The sequence below is a fragment of the Colius striatus genome, chromosome 14 (genome assembly GCF_028858725.1).
Source record: "Colius striatus isolate bColStr4 chromosome 14, bColStr4.1.hap1, whole genome shotgun sequence".
Classification (NCBI taxonomy): Eukaryota; Metazoa; Chordata; class Aves; order Coliiformes; family Coliidae; genus Colius; species Colius striatus.
The window spans coordinates 12,340,614-12,352,433 of record NC_084772.1 but is presented as its reverse complement, the minus strand read 5'-3'; the positions used below and the strand labels follow the sequence as shown (position 1 = coordinate 12,352,433).

At 54.4% G+C, this 11,820-nt stretch overlaps 1 protein-coding gene across 1 annotated transcript; it reads left to right on the top strand.

Moving 5' to 3' along the window:
- The first annotated feature begins 4,984 nt into the window (after nt 1-4,984).
- CEBPA (CCAAT enhancer binding protein alpha) lies at nt 4,985-7,837 on the top strand. Its single transcript, XM_062007717.1, has one exon. It carries the CDS (start codon nt 5,217-5,219, stop codon nt 6,192-6,194), a length of 978 nt encoding a protein of 325 aa, XP_061863701.1. The 5' UTR covers nt 4,985-5,216; the 3' UTR covers nt 6,195-7,837.
- Nucleotides 7,838-11,820: the final 3,983 nt, after the last annotated feature.

Below are 11,820 nucleotides of genomic sequence, written 5' to 3'. Positions count from 1 at the left end.
AGCAGGAAGTGTCTGACAAATAGTGGTTTGTTTGTAGGGAAGCAGTAGTCAAACTTTTGCGTGCTCATTGGTCATGATATGAGTTCAGGACATAGATTAAATTCTCAGATTTGCTACTTACTTCTTGTGTGGCCTTGGCAAGTCATTCCATCTCCCAGCTCTCTAGCTGTGAAATAGAGTGACAACAGTGTTCCACCTCTCAGGGAGATGTAACCATGAATGAATTAAAGATCATGAGCTATTCATGTTGAGAGAAACCACTGGAGTTCCTAAGGTGGACAGAAGATTGGAAAGTAAATTCAGATGTGAAAGAAGGGAAGTTACTGTTTAGCCTGAGGTAAAAGACTAGAGAGAGAATGGATGATCTATAGATAGGCCAAATATTGAGCAAAGGCGTAACTGATGTATACCAGTAGATCTGTACACATTCAGGGAAGTCTTAAGGCAAAGATGATGCCCTAATCCTGCAGAAGAAAACAGTACAGTGAGAACTGAGGAGCAATACTATCACTTTTTTGTTTGTTTTGGTGATATTTCAACTCTAAGTTCTTTGGAACAAAACTTAATCCTGTCTCTGAAAAGCATTTGGAATATTCTGGGCACCATGAATTTGGTCAGTGATACTTGTCCTAACTGTAAGCAAGGAGCCATGTATGTAATCAAAAACTGTGAACAGATAAACCACTTACAACTTCAGAGACTGACTGTACATGATTACAGGTGACAAGCTGGAAACAGATTGGGTTGTGAGTGCCATTTAAATGGACACGTGCAGTAATTAGGCAAATGGAAGTGAAAAGATGCTCGCAGTCAGCTACCTTAGTAACTGCAAAGGACTATGCTCTCAGGAAAGGAGACAGGAGTCAATAGAGGACTAGGACAGCAAAGGTGAAGGACATGGTCACAGAGACCCTGAAGATGAAGGGAATGATAAAACATGAGGGGAATGATAAAACATGAGGGGAATGATACAAGAAAGGAAGAGGAAGATACCATGGATTTGAGTTGGCTCACCTTGGAGTTGTAAATAGTGTTTCTCCAAAGGAGAAAAGCAGTAATGATAAGTAATCCAATCATCTGTCGTTGGAGCAACCTGAACATCAAAAATGGTGATCTGTCACCAGTTGCCTTCCCCAGCTGAAGGGAAGGTCCTGGTTGACTTGTCATGCCATGCTGCATGCTGATCTACTGGCCTCCAAGGCTTTGGCACATAAAGCTTTTTCCTTTGAAAATTGTCATGTGTGGCAGCTTTCATGTGCAGTATCATGTTTCCCATCCCTGGGGCAGAAAACAGGAGAGGGGAGAAGTTTGTGTTTCATACACCACAAGTAAGACGGTAGATTGCCAGCTTTTTATTTGCATAGGAAACTACTGCTGCTCCATCCCTGCCTACTCCCCAGGTGCGCTCGGAGCACAGCACTACATCCAGCTAAAGATAATGTCCCCTTGTTGCCCTCAGGACAGCCATACTCTCCTTTCCACAGTGCCCATCTCTGCCCTAGCCAAATCAGCCTCCTTTGCACCTACTGCTTTTGCAGGTGGGAGAGAGAAGAGAGGTTGGGCCATGCTGGCAGTCACCCCAAGAAGTTTTGCGTGCAGACAGGCCATTCAGTAACCTTGTCAGTAGCACTGAAATGTTCTAGTTTAACAAGGTAGTAAAATAAATGTGTAATAGCACTCAGATTCTTAACAGGGCTGCCACATGCTGTGTTCTGTGCTGCTGAATCAGAGAGCAGAGCGCTGTGCTGCCCACGCAGCCTATAGAGCCAGCCTGGGTCCTGTAGCCAGGTAACCTGGTGTGCAGCCTGTGGCAGTCAAAGGCCTGTGAACCGCACCAGTGCCAAGGCCAGGTGCAATGAAGAGACTTCAGTATTCCACTCCAATTAAAAATTCCTAGCAGCCACAAAATTCATTTAAATAAAGCAGATAGATAGTCACATTCCTCCTTGATTGTGTTTTTCTGTTCAGTTTGCTTCCCTACTAGCAGAAACCGGTACAGCTGACTTTGTATAAATGACTTCTGGTGCTGTTTTGAATTGTGGAGCTCTTCTCCCGCCCTCCCAAGCTTCCAGACAGCAAGATCTGCTTTGAGGTGGAAGAATAGCACCCTCAAGAGTTGACAGTGCTGCTTCAGGGATCCACAGTATACACACATATCCTTCCTCTTTTAGTTAAATTAACTCCCCGATGCATCCAAGTGAAGCAACGAGGACAAAAGTTTTCTCTTCACATAAGATTTGAAATATTTGGTATCAGTCACTGTCGATAGGAATGTGGAAATAGGCATTTGTGTGGTGTGTGGAATAACCAGCTTCTAAACATTTTATTTGCCTTCTAAGATAGTGAAATATGAAAAAGACAAAGAATCATCTCGTGTGAGTCTGAGAACCTCAATTTATACCATATTAAACCAATTTGAACAGGAATTTTCATGTAAAAAACACATTAGTTTAAAGTTTTTAACTTAGATAAAAGGGGTCTATGTAAAAAAAAAATACTGAGCAAACCGGTCCTTAAATTGTGGGGACTTGTTGGTTAATTACAGTAATTAGGAATGGAATCTGATCCTAAACTTTCTGATTTACTTTGAATTTCTTTTAATATGTGGTTAGGCCTTAATTTCAGAAAGATTATAAAACGTGAGAGCATTTTAAGACTGCAGAGGCAGAGGTATTGTTGTTAAATGACAAAGTTATGTGCTTCTGCTGTTTCATGCAGCACTGACCTTTTCTTTTAAATGTCCACAGCCTATTCCTGTTTCTGCTGACTTCAGAGTCAGAAGGCCTTTCGAAAGCTCTGACTATAAACTGCTCACCAGCTACCATTCTGCACGATACTTCTCTCATCAGGCAACAAGTCCAGCTCAGGGCTTGTCCCTTTTCTGGGAATGGGCTCACTTGAGTAGAACACACAGAATTTGGTCAGCCAGGTAGTCACAGACATTTTGCTTTCTACTCAGCAGTATCTGAAACTCACTCCTGTCACGAACTTGGGGCTTTTCCTCTGTATCATGACTTTGTTTAGGGTTCTTACCAGTGTTTTGGTTGCTCAGCCAGCCCTCTGGCTCCCGGTGGGCCACCGAGGCACTCCTGCAAGGCACTGCAGCTGCCCTAAAGCAAACACCTGTACTTGGAGAAAACACTGTATAGAATTTGATTTTTTTGTTCCTGTATATAGTGAAAAGTGAAAAGTATATTCTGTACTCTGTAAATTAATATGTTTCCCTGCTATAATTACAGAAACCATTCTCCTGAGAGGGTACCAGAGTGAAAAAGCCAAGTGACTCTGCTGGCCTTGCTTTTGCTCCTGACACAGATGTGACTGTGCACCTTGTGATACAAGAACCTGGCGTCCTGGTATATTGTAATTCTGCTTCCTCTTTAAGATTTTGTCAATTATTTTTATTTGCAATTAATCTGCCAAACCCTTTCTGAGCAAGGAATTTACTGTTCACAAGTTTCTGTTTTACTAGAACATCCAGAACTGAGAACATTTTTTTTTCTCCAGCCATTGCAGTTGGAATCCTTCTCTGCAAATCTTCTTGTAGCCTGCACCTGCACCAATGGTCGTCCTTTCTCTATGCCACCTTCAAAGGGAGCTTCTGGATCAGTAGTGCAAAATGTCCATGGGGCTTCCCAAGGAGCACCTGGGAGGTGTGCAAAGGGGGACAGATAAACATGCACACTGTGAGGGATCGCAGCAGGAGGAAATTATGTGCATCTTCACCCCTCCCGAGCTGAAGCTGCAAGCGGGGGCTCCTCAGAAGGCGGTGACTTTGCACAGGAGCTGCTGCAGGAACATACCCTGCTGCCCAGCGAGAGCAGTCGCGGTGGCTGAGTCGTGCGGCAACATCGATCTTCTCCAAGGCGGCAGGAAGCGGAGGCCGAGCAAGCAGACCGCGTCTCCAGGGCGGCTGCGCCGCGGGGCCGGGCACACGCCCGGGTTACCTGGCTGCTGCTGCGGGAGCGGGGCCCGACTCGGCTCAACACACTGTGCGCATTTGGGGAAAGCTGTAATTAAATTTACCTGCCTGGTTCGTGCAAGGGCAGAGACCCGCGCGTTCATCCCACCCTGCCTGAGTACGGCGAAAGCCCGGCGGCTGCCGGCGCCGGGAGCGCACAGCACCGCTGGCCCGGCTCGGGCTGTCCCGTCCCAGGAGGGCAGCTCCTCCGGGCTTGACTGACCGGCAGTAGGCGCCGCGGAAGGCAGGGCGGCCCTCGGCCGGTCACCGCCGCGCAGAGCGGAGCCAGCGGAGCCCCCGCTGCCCCCCGAGGTCTCCGCCCCTGCCCCGCCGGGCGTCCTCCCCGTTCGGGTCCTAGCGCCGCTCCGGGCCGGGCCCCGCGGGTCCTGCCGGTGAAGCCGGGCCGCGGTGGGATGCTGCGCAGCCCTCCCCTCTCTCCAGCTCCGAGCCCGCCCGGCGCCGGGGCGCTGCCGGCAGGTAGCCACCGCCGGTGAAGCAGCGCCTCGGGTCCCGCAGACAAGCACGGCGGGGCGAATATTCCCGACTGGCCAAATATTTGCAAGTACGCGCGGGCGACAGTGAACTTTGAGACTCTCTCGGTAGTCGCGGGCCGGTCGGAGCGCTCGGCGCAGGGGGTGTGAGCGGGCGGTGGAAATATACCAGCCGCCTTTGGCCGCTCTGCCCCGCCGAGCGGCCCCGGCCGGGAGGGCGCAAAGTCCCCGGCGCCGTTTCCCCGGGCCTCTCTTATCAGCGCGGAGGCTCCTCTGCAGGCGTAGCCCAGCACCCTGCACCCGCCGAGCCCGAAGCTGCGGCGGCGGGAGGCTGGGGCTGCGCGGGCCGTTCTCCTCGCTCCGCTCCCTCCCCGCGGCGGGTCTCGCGGGAGGGCGGGCGGGCGGCGGCGGGGCGCTAAGACCCGGCTGCACAGTGGTCAAAGGTTGGACACTAGAGGGCGATCCCCGGTGCCGCTGCGGGCGTGTATATATACGGCACGCGGGGCCGCGGCGACCCACTAGCAACGGGGCAGGCAGGCAGCGCGGGCCGGGCGGGCTGGGCCGGACCGGGGGACGGGCTCCGGGCGCACCGCACCGTGCCGAGCCGTGCCGTGCCGCGCAGCACACTGCCGCGGTGCCGATCGCCGCGGACTGCCGGTGTGCCGCGGGCTTGGTAGAGCCGCCGCCGTCGCTGCCGCCGCCGCCTCGTCCGAAACCTGGATTGCAGGAGCCCTTCACCATGCCCGGCAGACTGTAGGTGCTTCATGGAGCAAGCCAACTTCTACGAGGTCGATTCCCGGCCCCCGATGAGCAGCGGCCAGCACCACCAGCTCCAGACTCCCCTGCCCGGCAGCGCCTACAGCTACAGAGAGGCTTCCTCGGCGGCAGCACCTGCTCCGGGCAGCGCGGAGCTCGGCGACATCTGCGAGAACGAGAATTCCATCGACATCAGCGCCTACATCGACCCCGCCGCTTTCAACGACGAGTTCCTGGCCGACCTCTTCCAGCACAGCAAGCAGCAGGAGAAAGCCAAGGCCATCCTGGCCGGGGATTTCGACTTCCACAGCATGCATGGGGCCGGCGCCGCCGCCTCGGCGCCGGGGCACCAACAGCAGCACCACCAGCAGCCGCTCTTCGGCTGCGTGGCCGGCTACATGGACGGCAAGCTCGACCCTCTCTACGAGCGCATCGCCGCGCCCGGCTTGCGGCCGCTGGTGATTAAACAGGAGCCCCGCGAGGAGGAGGAGGTCAAGTCGGCGGCCCTCTCGGCCCTCTATCCCCACCACGCTCCGCAGCAGCACCCGTCCCACCTGCAGTACCAGATCGCCCACTGCGCCCAGACCACCATGCACCTCCAGCCCGGGCACCCCACGCCGCCCCCCACGCCCGTGCCCAGCCCGCACCACCCGCACCACCCGCACCCCCCCGGCAGCCTGCCGGCCGCCGGCGCCCTCAAGATGATGCCCGCGGACCACCGGAGCAAATCGAAAAAGACAGTGGACAAGAACAGCAACGAGTACCGGGTGCGCCGGGAGCGCAACAACATCGCGGTGCGCAAGAGCCGGGACAAGGCCAAGCAGCGCAACGTGGAGACTCAGCAGAAGGTGCTGGAGCTCACCACCGACAACGAGCGGCTGCGCAAGCGGGTGGAGCAGCTCACCCGGGAGCTGGAGACTCTGCGGGGCATCTTCAGGCAGCTGCCCGAGAGCTCGCTGGTGAAGGCCATGGGCAGCTGCGCCTAACGCCGTGCCGCGCCGGGACTCGCGGGGCCGCCGCGCCCGCCGCCGGGCCGCCCTCGCTCACCTACAGATACTATACGTACCGGAGCGCAGCAATCACAGATTGTTTCGGCGGGGGGAGTGGGGTGGGGGGGGAGGGAGTTGGGCTTTTTGTTTTGGTTTTGGTTTGTTTTGTTTGTCTGTTTTTTTAACAAGTAATGACCAATACAAAAAGCCAGGCAGCTGTAGTATTAAAAGGTTTGTGCCTTAGGGATGACACACGAATAAGCTGAAAACATGGTGGGTTTTACAAGGAGAAAGGCGAGGGGAAGGAAGAAATTAAAAAGCCCACGTGTCTACACAGGGTAAATAACAATAATAATAATAGTAATAAAGCACGCATAGCAATCCAGATGTGCCTTAAAAGCTGGCTGTAGGAGCTCTAGGGCTTTCTGTTCTCCCCAGCCAGGCAAGGCGTGAGGAAAAAGCGTGAGGGACATTCAGGCTTGAGGGACGGGGCCTCTGGGAGTCCTGGCCAGGCCTCCCCAGGCTGGGCTGCGGTGCAGCAGGCAGGGGCATCTGCGGGGAGGATGGCAAGAAGGGCTGAGGCTGAGACATGCAGCACTGGATGCTTGTTTGGAGCACCGAGGTGTGGGGCAGCTGCCGGACTGCTGCCAGGACTGTCCCAGCCTGGCTGGGCTACTTCTGCTGAGCCCTGTCCCCCACCTGGGCTGGGAGCCAGGCAGAGGCTACCACCGCTGCAGGACCGATGGATGGACTGATGGAGCAGCAGCTTGCCAGGGAGTGTGGTGAGCTCCCTCCATCAAAAGGAAGAGCAGCAGTATCTTGTACTGTATGTCACGACGTGGCGAAGCACAAATGAATAAATACCTATCGATGCGGGTATTTACTATGAACTTCCAGTGTATTTTGCTTTATTCCAGGACATTTAGCTCCTCTCCAAGTCTCTGTCTGTCCAAGCTGTGCCTCATGTAATGTGAAAGCCTTTCCGTGTATACTAGCTACACTTTATTTTTATTGCATTACTTAGATCTTTGCCATCACACAACTTTCTTATCTGGTGACAGAGACTATGCCCTTGTGCTGCAATGTTATTTTATTATTTGGGTGGATGGGTGAGTGTGTGTTGCCTTCTTCACACTGTCCTGGGCTGGCCACTGCCTGCTGACCCCAAAGCAGAGGTCCCTGGAAGGGGGCACGGGCCATGGGGCTGCAGGATGCTTGTGGTGGAGTGAGGAGGTTCATCCCTGGTGCTGCAGCACCTTTGGACTCTGGAGCTTCTCCCAGGGTAAGAGAAAAATAAACAAACAAACAGGCCCCCTTCCAGGGAGCACTGGTAGCCATGCAGAGCGTTTCTTCCCGATGTCGTAGCTGCACAAAAATTTGTCCAGTTGAAATAGCCGTGATGGGAGAGGAGAACAAGGTGGAGACGTGAAGCTGTTTGAAAGCGTGACAGGCGGAGTGCAGTGCTGGGGGTGTGTGTGTGTGTGCCGTGTGTATGTGGGCGTGTGTATGGGTATGTATACATGTATGTATATGCACACACGTTGGTGGTTCTTTTTTTAATTTGGCGGGGGGAACTGCATATAAAGTTTGTCAGAAATCCCGGTTATGTTCATAAATAAACAGCATATATTCTACCATAACCATCGGCCTCTCTGTGTGCTTCCAGTTCTTTCCCCTTTGCAGGAGTGCAAAAGCTGTGCTCTTCCTCGGGACACACTGCCCGTTCAGCACTGGCACATGCTTCCCCCGACAGGACTAGTGATTGAAACACCTTCATGGAGCCCAGTTCCCTCGTTCTCATCCCTGAGAGATAAATATGCTGTCGCCTTAAGAAAGCGGCAATTTCCTAAATACTCGTGTCAGATGTGCGTCTGAGTCAGCCTTCCACTCGCGCCCCAGCTGGGCCGGGGGCTCGTCCAGCCTGCGGCAGGCCCGCCGCCCCTTCTCGCCGGGATGCAGGACAAGGTGACGGGCAGCCGGGAGGGACGAGGGAGGCGACGGGGACGGGGGCTGACAGCCCAGCCCGCCCGCGGGTCGCTGGCGGGGCGCGGGGAACAAGCGAGGCCCGGGGGCTTGCGAAAGAAGGCGGCGGGCAGGTCCAGGCCCCCGCTCGCCCGCCAGCGCTGCCGCTGCCCGTCCCTTCCCAACGAGACGCTGCCCGCGCCCCTCCCCCTGCCCCGGGGAGTTTCGTCCCGGCCGGGTCGGGCCCGGGAGAGGCCGCCCCGGGGCTCCTCGGCGTGTGGAGACGCGGGGGTCAGCGGGCAGCGACGGCGGCTCGGGCCCGGCCCGGCCCCTCCACGGGCAGCGCCTCCACGGGCAGCGCCGCCACCCGCCGCGCGCGAGGGGCCGCGCCCGCCCCGCCCCGCCCCGCCCCGCGCGGCGCCTCCCCGCGGCCGGGGCCGGCGGCGCGCGGAGGGGAGGTGGCCCGAGTCCCGGCGGCCATAGGGCCGCGCGCCGCGGGGCGGGAAGGGGCGGCAGCGGGGGCAGCGGCTCCTGAGGCGGAGCAACGCCCCTTGCGGAGCGGCTCGGGGCGCGGGCAGCGGGGATCTGCGCTCGCCGCCCGGCCTCTCCTCCGCCGGGGCTTCGGGCCGGCCCGCGGCAGGGCTGGGGGTGCGCCTCGGGCGTGCCAGGAAAGGCCGCCCCGGGCCCGTCCCGTTCAGCGGCGCCCGTGTCCACCTTTTCCCGAGGGCGATACCCCCCGGGAGAACGGAGCCTCCCACGGTGCGCCCTGCGTGGCGCGGCGGCGGCAGAGACCGAACGCCCCAAAGAGAGCTTTGGCCCCAGAGGTGCCCTGCAAAGCCGTGAGGCAGGCAGTGCCCTCGCACGGGCTCCCGAAGCGCTCGGCCCGGGGCAGAGGCAGCCGTACCGCCCGTTCCGCCCCCGGGACTGGCAGCCGCCCAGCCGCACGGGCAGCGCTCAGGGGCTTTGCCTCCTCCCGGCGAGAGTGCAAGGAGAGTAAGGCTGCTCCTCCAAAATCCACCGTGGCGGTCGCTGCGCAAGCACTCGCTGCTCGGGATGGGTAAAAGATGAGTGCAGATCAGGATTAAGGATTTTATTTCTTACCTAGGTGTGAATTGGGGGGTTCGGAGCTGGTAATTTTCCATGGGCAGAATTAGTTCTAGTGGTGTCGAGTGAAAATAGTTTTACTGGTGGTTCCTTCCTCCCCCAGCCCTGCAGAGCTGCAGTGCCATCGGGTGTGATGTGCCTCAGTAATGCTGTCCAACGTGTAAAGTGGGGAAACGCTGTTATCATTTGAGCAACGATTATTGCAGGGTATATGTGGGAGTGACTGTATTCGAGTGGTTAGAGCATGGGAATACAATCCTGGTCGTTTGAGTTATGTTCTGAACTGTGACTCACCGTGTGTGTGTGTGTGGTTTCAGCAAATCATTTATGGCCTCAGACAAAGCAGATTTTTCCATTAATTTAAGTGAACTGTAGATTAAACAGGTCTTCAGTGGCAGAAGAATCAACTATTCTATGATTCAAAATTGAGACACCTATCTACCACATAGCTATTTCAGTGGTTATATAAACATGACGTGCCCTGGAATATTATGAAGGGTAAATTATTGATAGCAGAAAAGTGTGTAGAGACACTTGCCTTAAACACTGTGCCAAAGTAAGCAGCATTCCCTAATCCTAACCCTAACTGTAGACTGAGCTTTCGACAAGGCCCCTAGCCCTGGCCTACACCAAAAAGTTCTTGCAGCACGGCACTGTTTGCAGCCTCTTTGTGCTCTCTGCAGCCCACGTTTTGCTTTGGCAGCTCCCTCCCCGCTCTCTGCAGCTGCAGCTCTGCATTTTCTCTTCCTCTCAACCTGAACCCTTACCCTGGCACACAGATGAGTCTTCAGCAAGTCCCAAAGTCATTGTCCAGATGAAAAAGGCTTCACAGCAGCATGTTCAGGGATGTTTGGCTGAATTCCAGGGTCAAGGTGAACAGTACTGCAACACACTGTGCTCACGTGTGACCCCATGCCTTGCCCATTTCAGTAGTATTTAGGCATGTATTATAAATGCTGGGTGGTGGAAAGGATTGTTATACACTGTCTACTCTGAATATCACTGGACAGTTGGAGCTGGGAGAGAGCTCTGGGGATCATCTGTTCCAGCATGTACATATGAAACCAGCTGCCAGTCTCTGCTGTTGCAGAAGAGGATGGCAGGCAGAGGCTGATGGAGGCAACAGGTCAGTGTGGCAGCACTGTGGGCAGGGGCTGGCCTCACCTGTGGCGTTCCCACTCACCTCCCCACACACACATACCCTGCACTAAGGCTGTTTACCTGGGCTTGGGCAAGGGCTGGGGCAGCCCCTGTGCTGGGCAGGGTGCCCTGGGGTTGTGCACACTCAGTGGTGTTGGTCTCTACCACCATGGGCTGGTTTTTGGGAAGTTTCCCACCAAGCCTTGTTCTTTTTTTATACACAGCACTGTCACAATGCTGCCAGCCTCTGCCTGTCTTGCCACACAGGCGTGGCTGTGCAGGCCTTCCCTCCCCACCCCTCACCTTCCCCAGTCCCAGACGCAGGGTTGGGGACACACAGTGGGTGAGACATGGTGGTGGGCAGTGACTGGCCAAGTGAGTAATCACATGTTTGGCGGGGGGGAAGAGAGTAGTTAGCAGTCTGCAAGCACTGTGTACAGAGTTGAGAGATTGCTCATGACTGTAGTGAAGTCCTGCAGCAGGTTGGGGGTGGCAGGGAAATGTCAAGATTTCTCAGGCATGTATTTATTTTTCCACTGTGATAGGGGAATTGCCTCTGAGGAACTTGGCCTCATCCACCTGCTTCAGGGGGCTGGAGGATAGGAGCAGCATTTGATGTGCTCCACACCAGTTTCCACACTGAAGCAAGACAACGAGAGATGCTTTGCTGTTAGGAGAAAGCAGGTGCTTCTCAGAGCTTCGTGCTTCCTGGTTTGAATTTACTGGTTGAATTGGGTTTGTCCCAATTCAGTGGTGAAAAAAAATATCAAATGAGTACAAGATAGAGGAACAGACCCACTGCCTTCTCTTCATATCGTGGATTAAGTAAAAAATAATGTTTTGTACATCAGTATCTCTGGTTCTGGGCATCTCTTTCTTCCCCTGAAATTAAATCTGTGTTTATACAAGTGAAATCTCATACAAACACATACCTTGCATGGAAATATATGTGTTTCAGTGTGATTTGCTGTATCGTTTCTGAGCTAACTGCACTTTAAAGCCAAGACAACATTTAGTAAAAATAAGCATATCACAAGAGACTTCATAAGAATCAGAAAGTCTGTTCAAATAATTCCTTCCAATGGGTTTTTGATTTTTTTTTTAATTAGTGTCTCAGACTATGGATCCAAAGAGGAAGTCAGCCCTTATCCTGAAGAGTTTACAGCTTTGGTGGAAAATCAGCATATGCTTCTAGTTTATTGAGCACCTGTATATCCAGAGTAACCCAGTTCTGTGTAGGTAGCCTGAAACAAAAAACAGCTGTTTGGAATACACATTGTTTTAAAATTTCATTTGCATTATCAGGTTTCTCCTCGAGTTCTCCTGGTGGGGTAAAGGCAGTGTGGTTACACTATCTTGCTTGCCAAGGACTTTGCTAGGGACTCCCACAAACTCACTCTCTATGCAGGAGCAATGG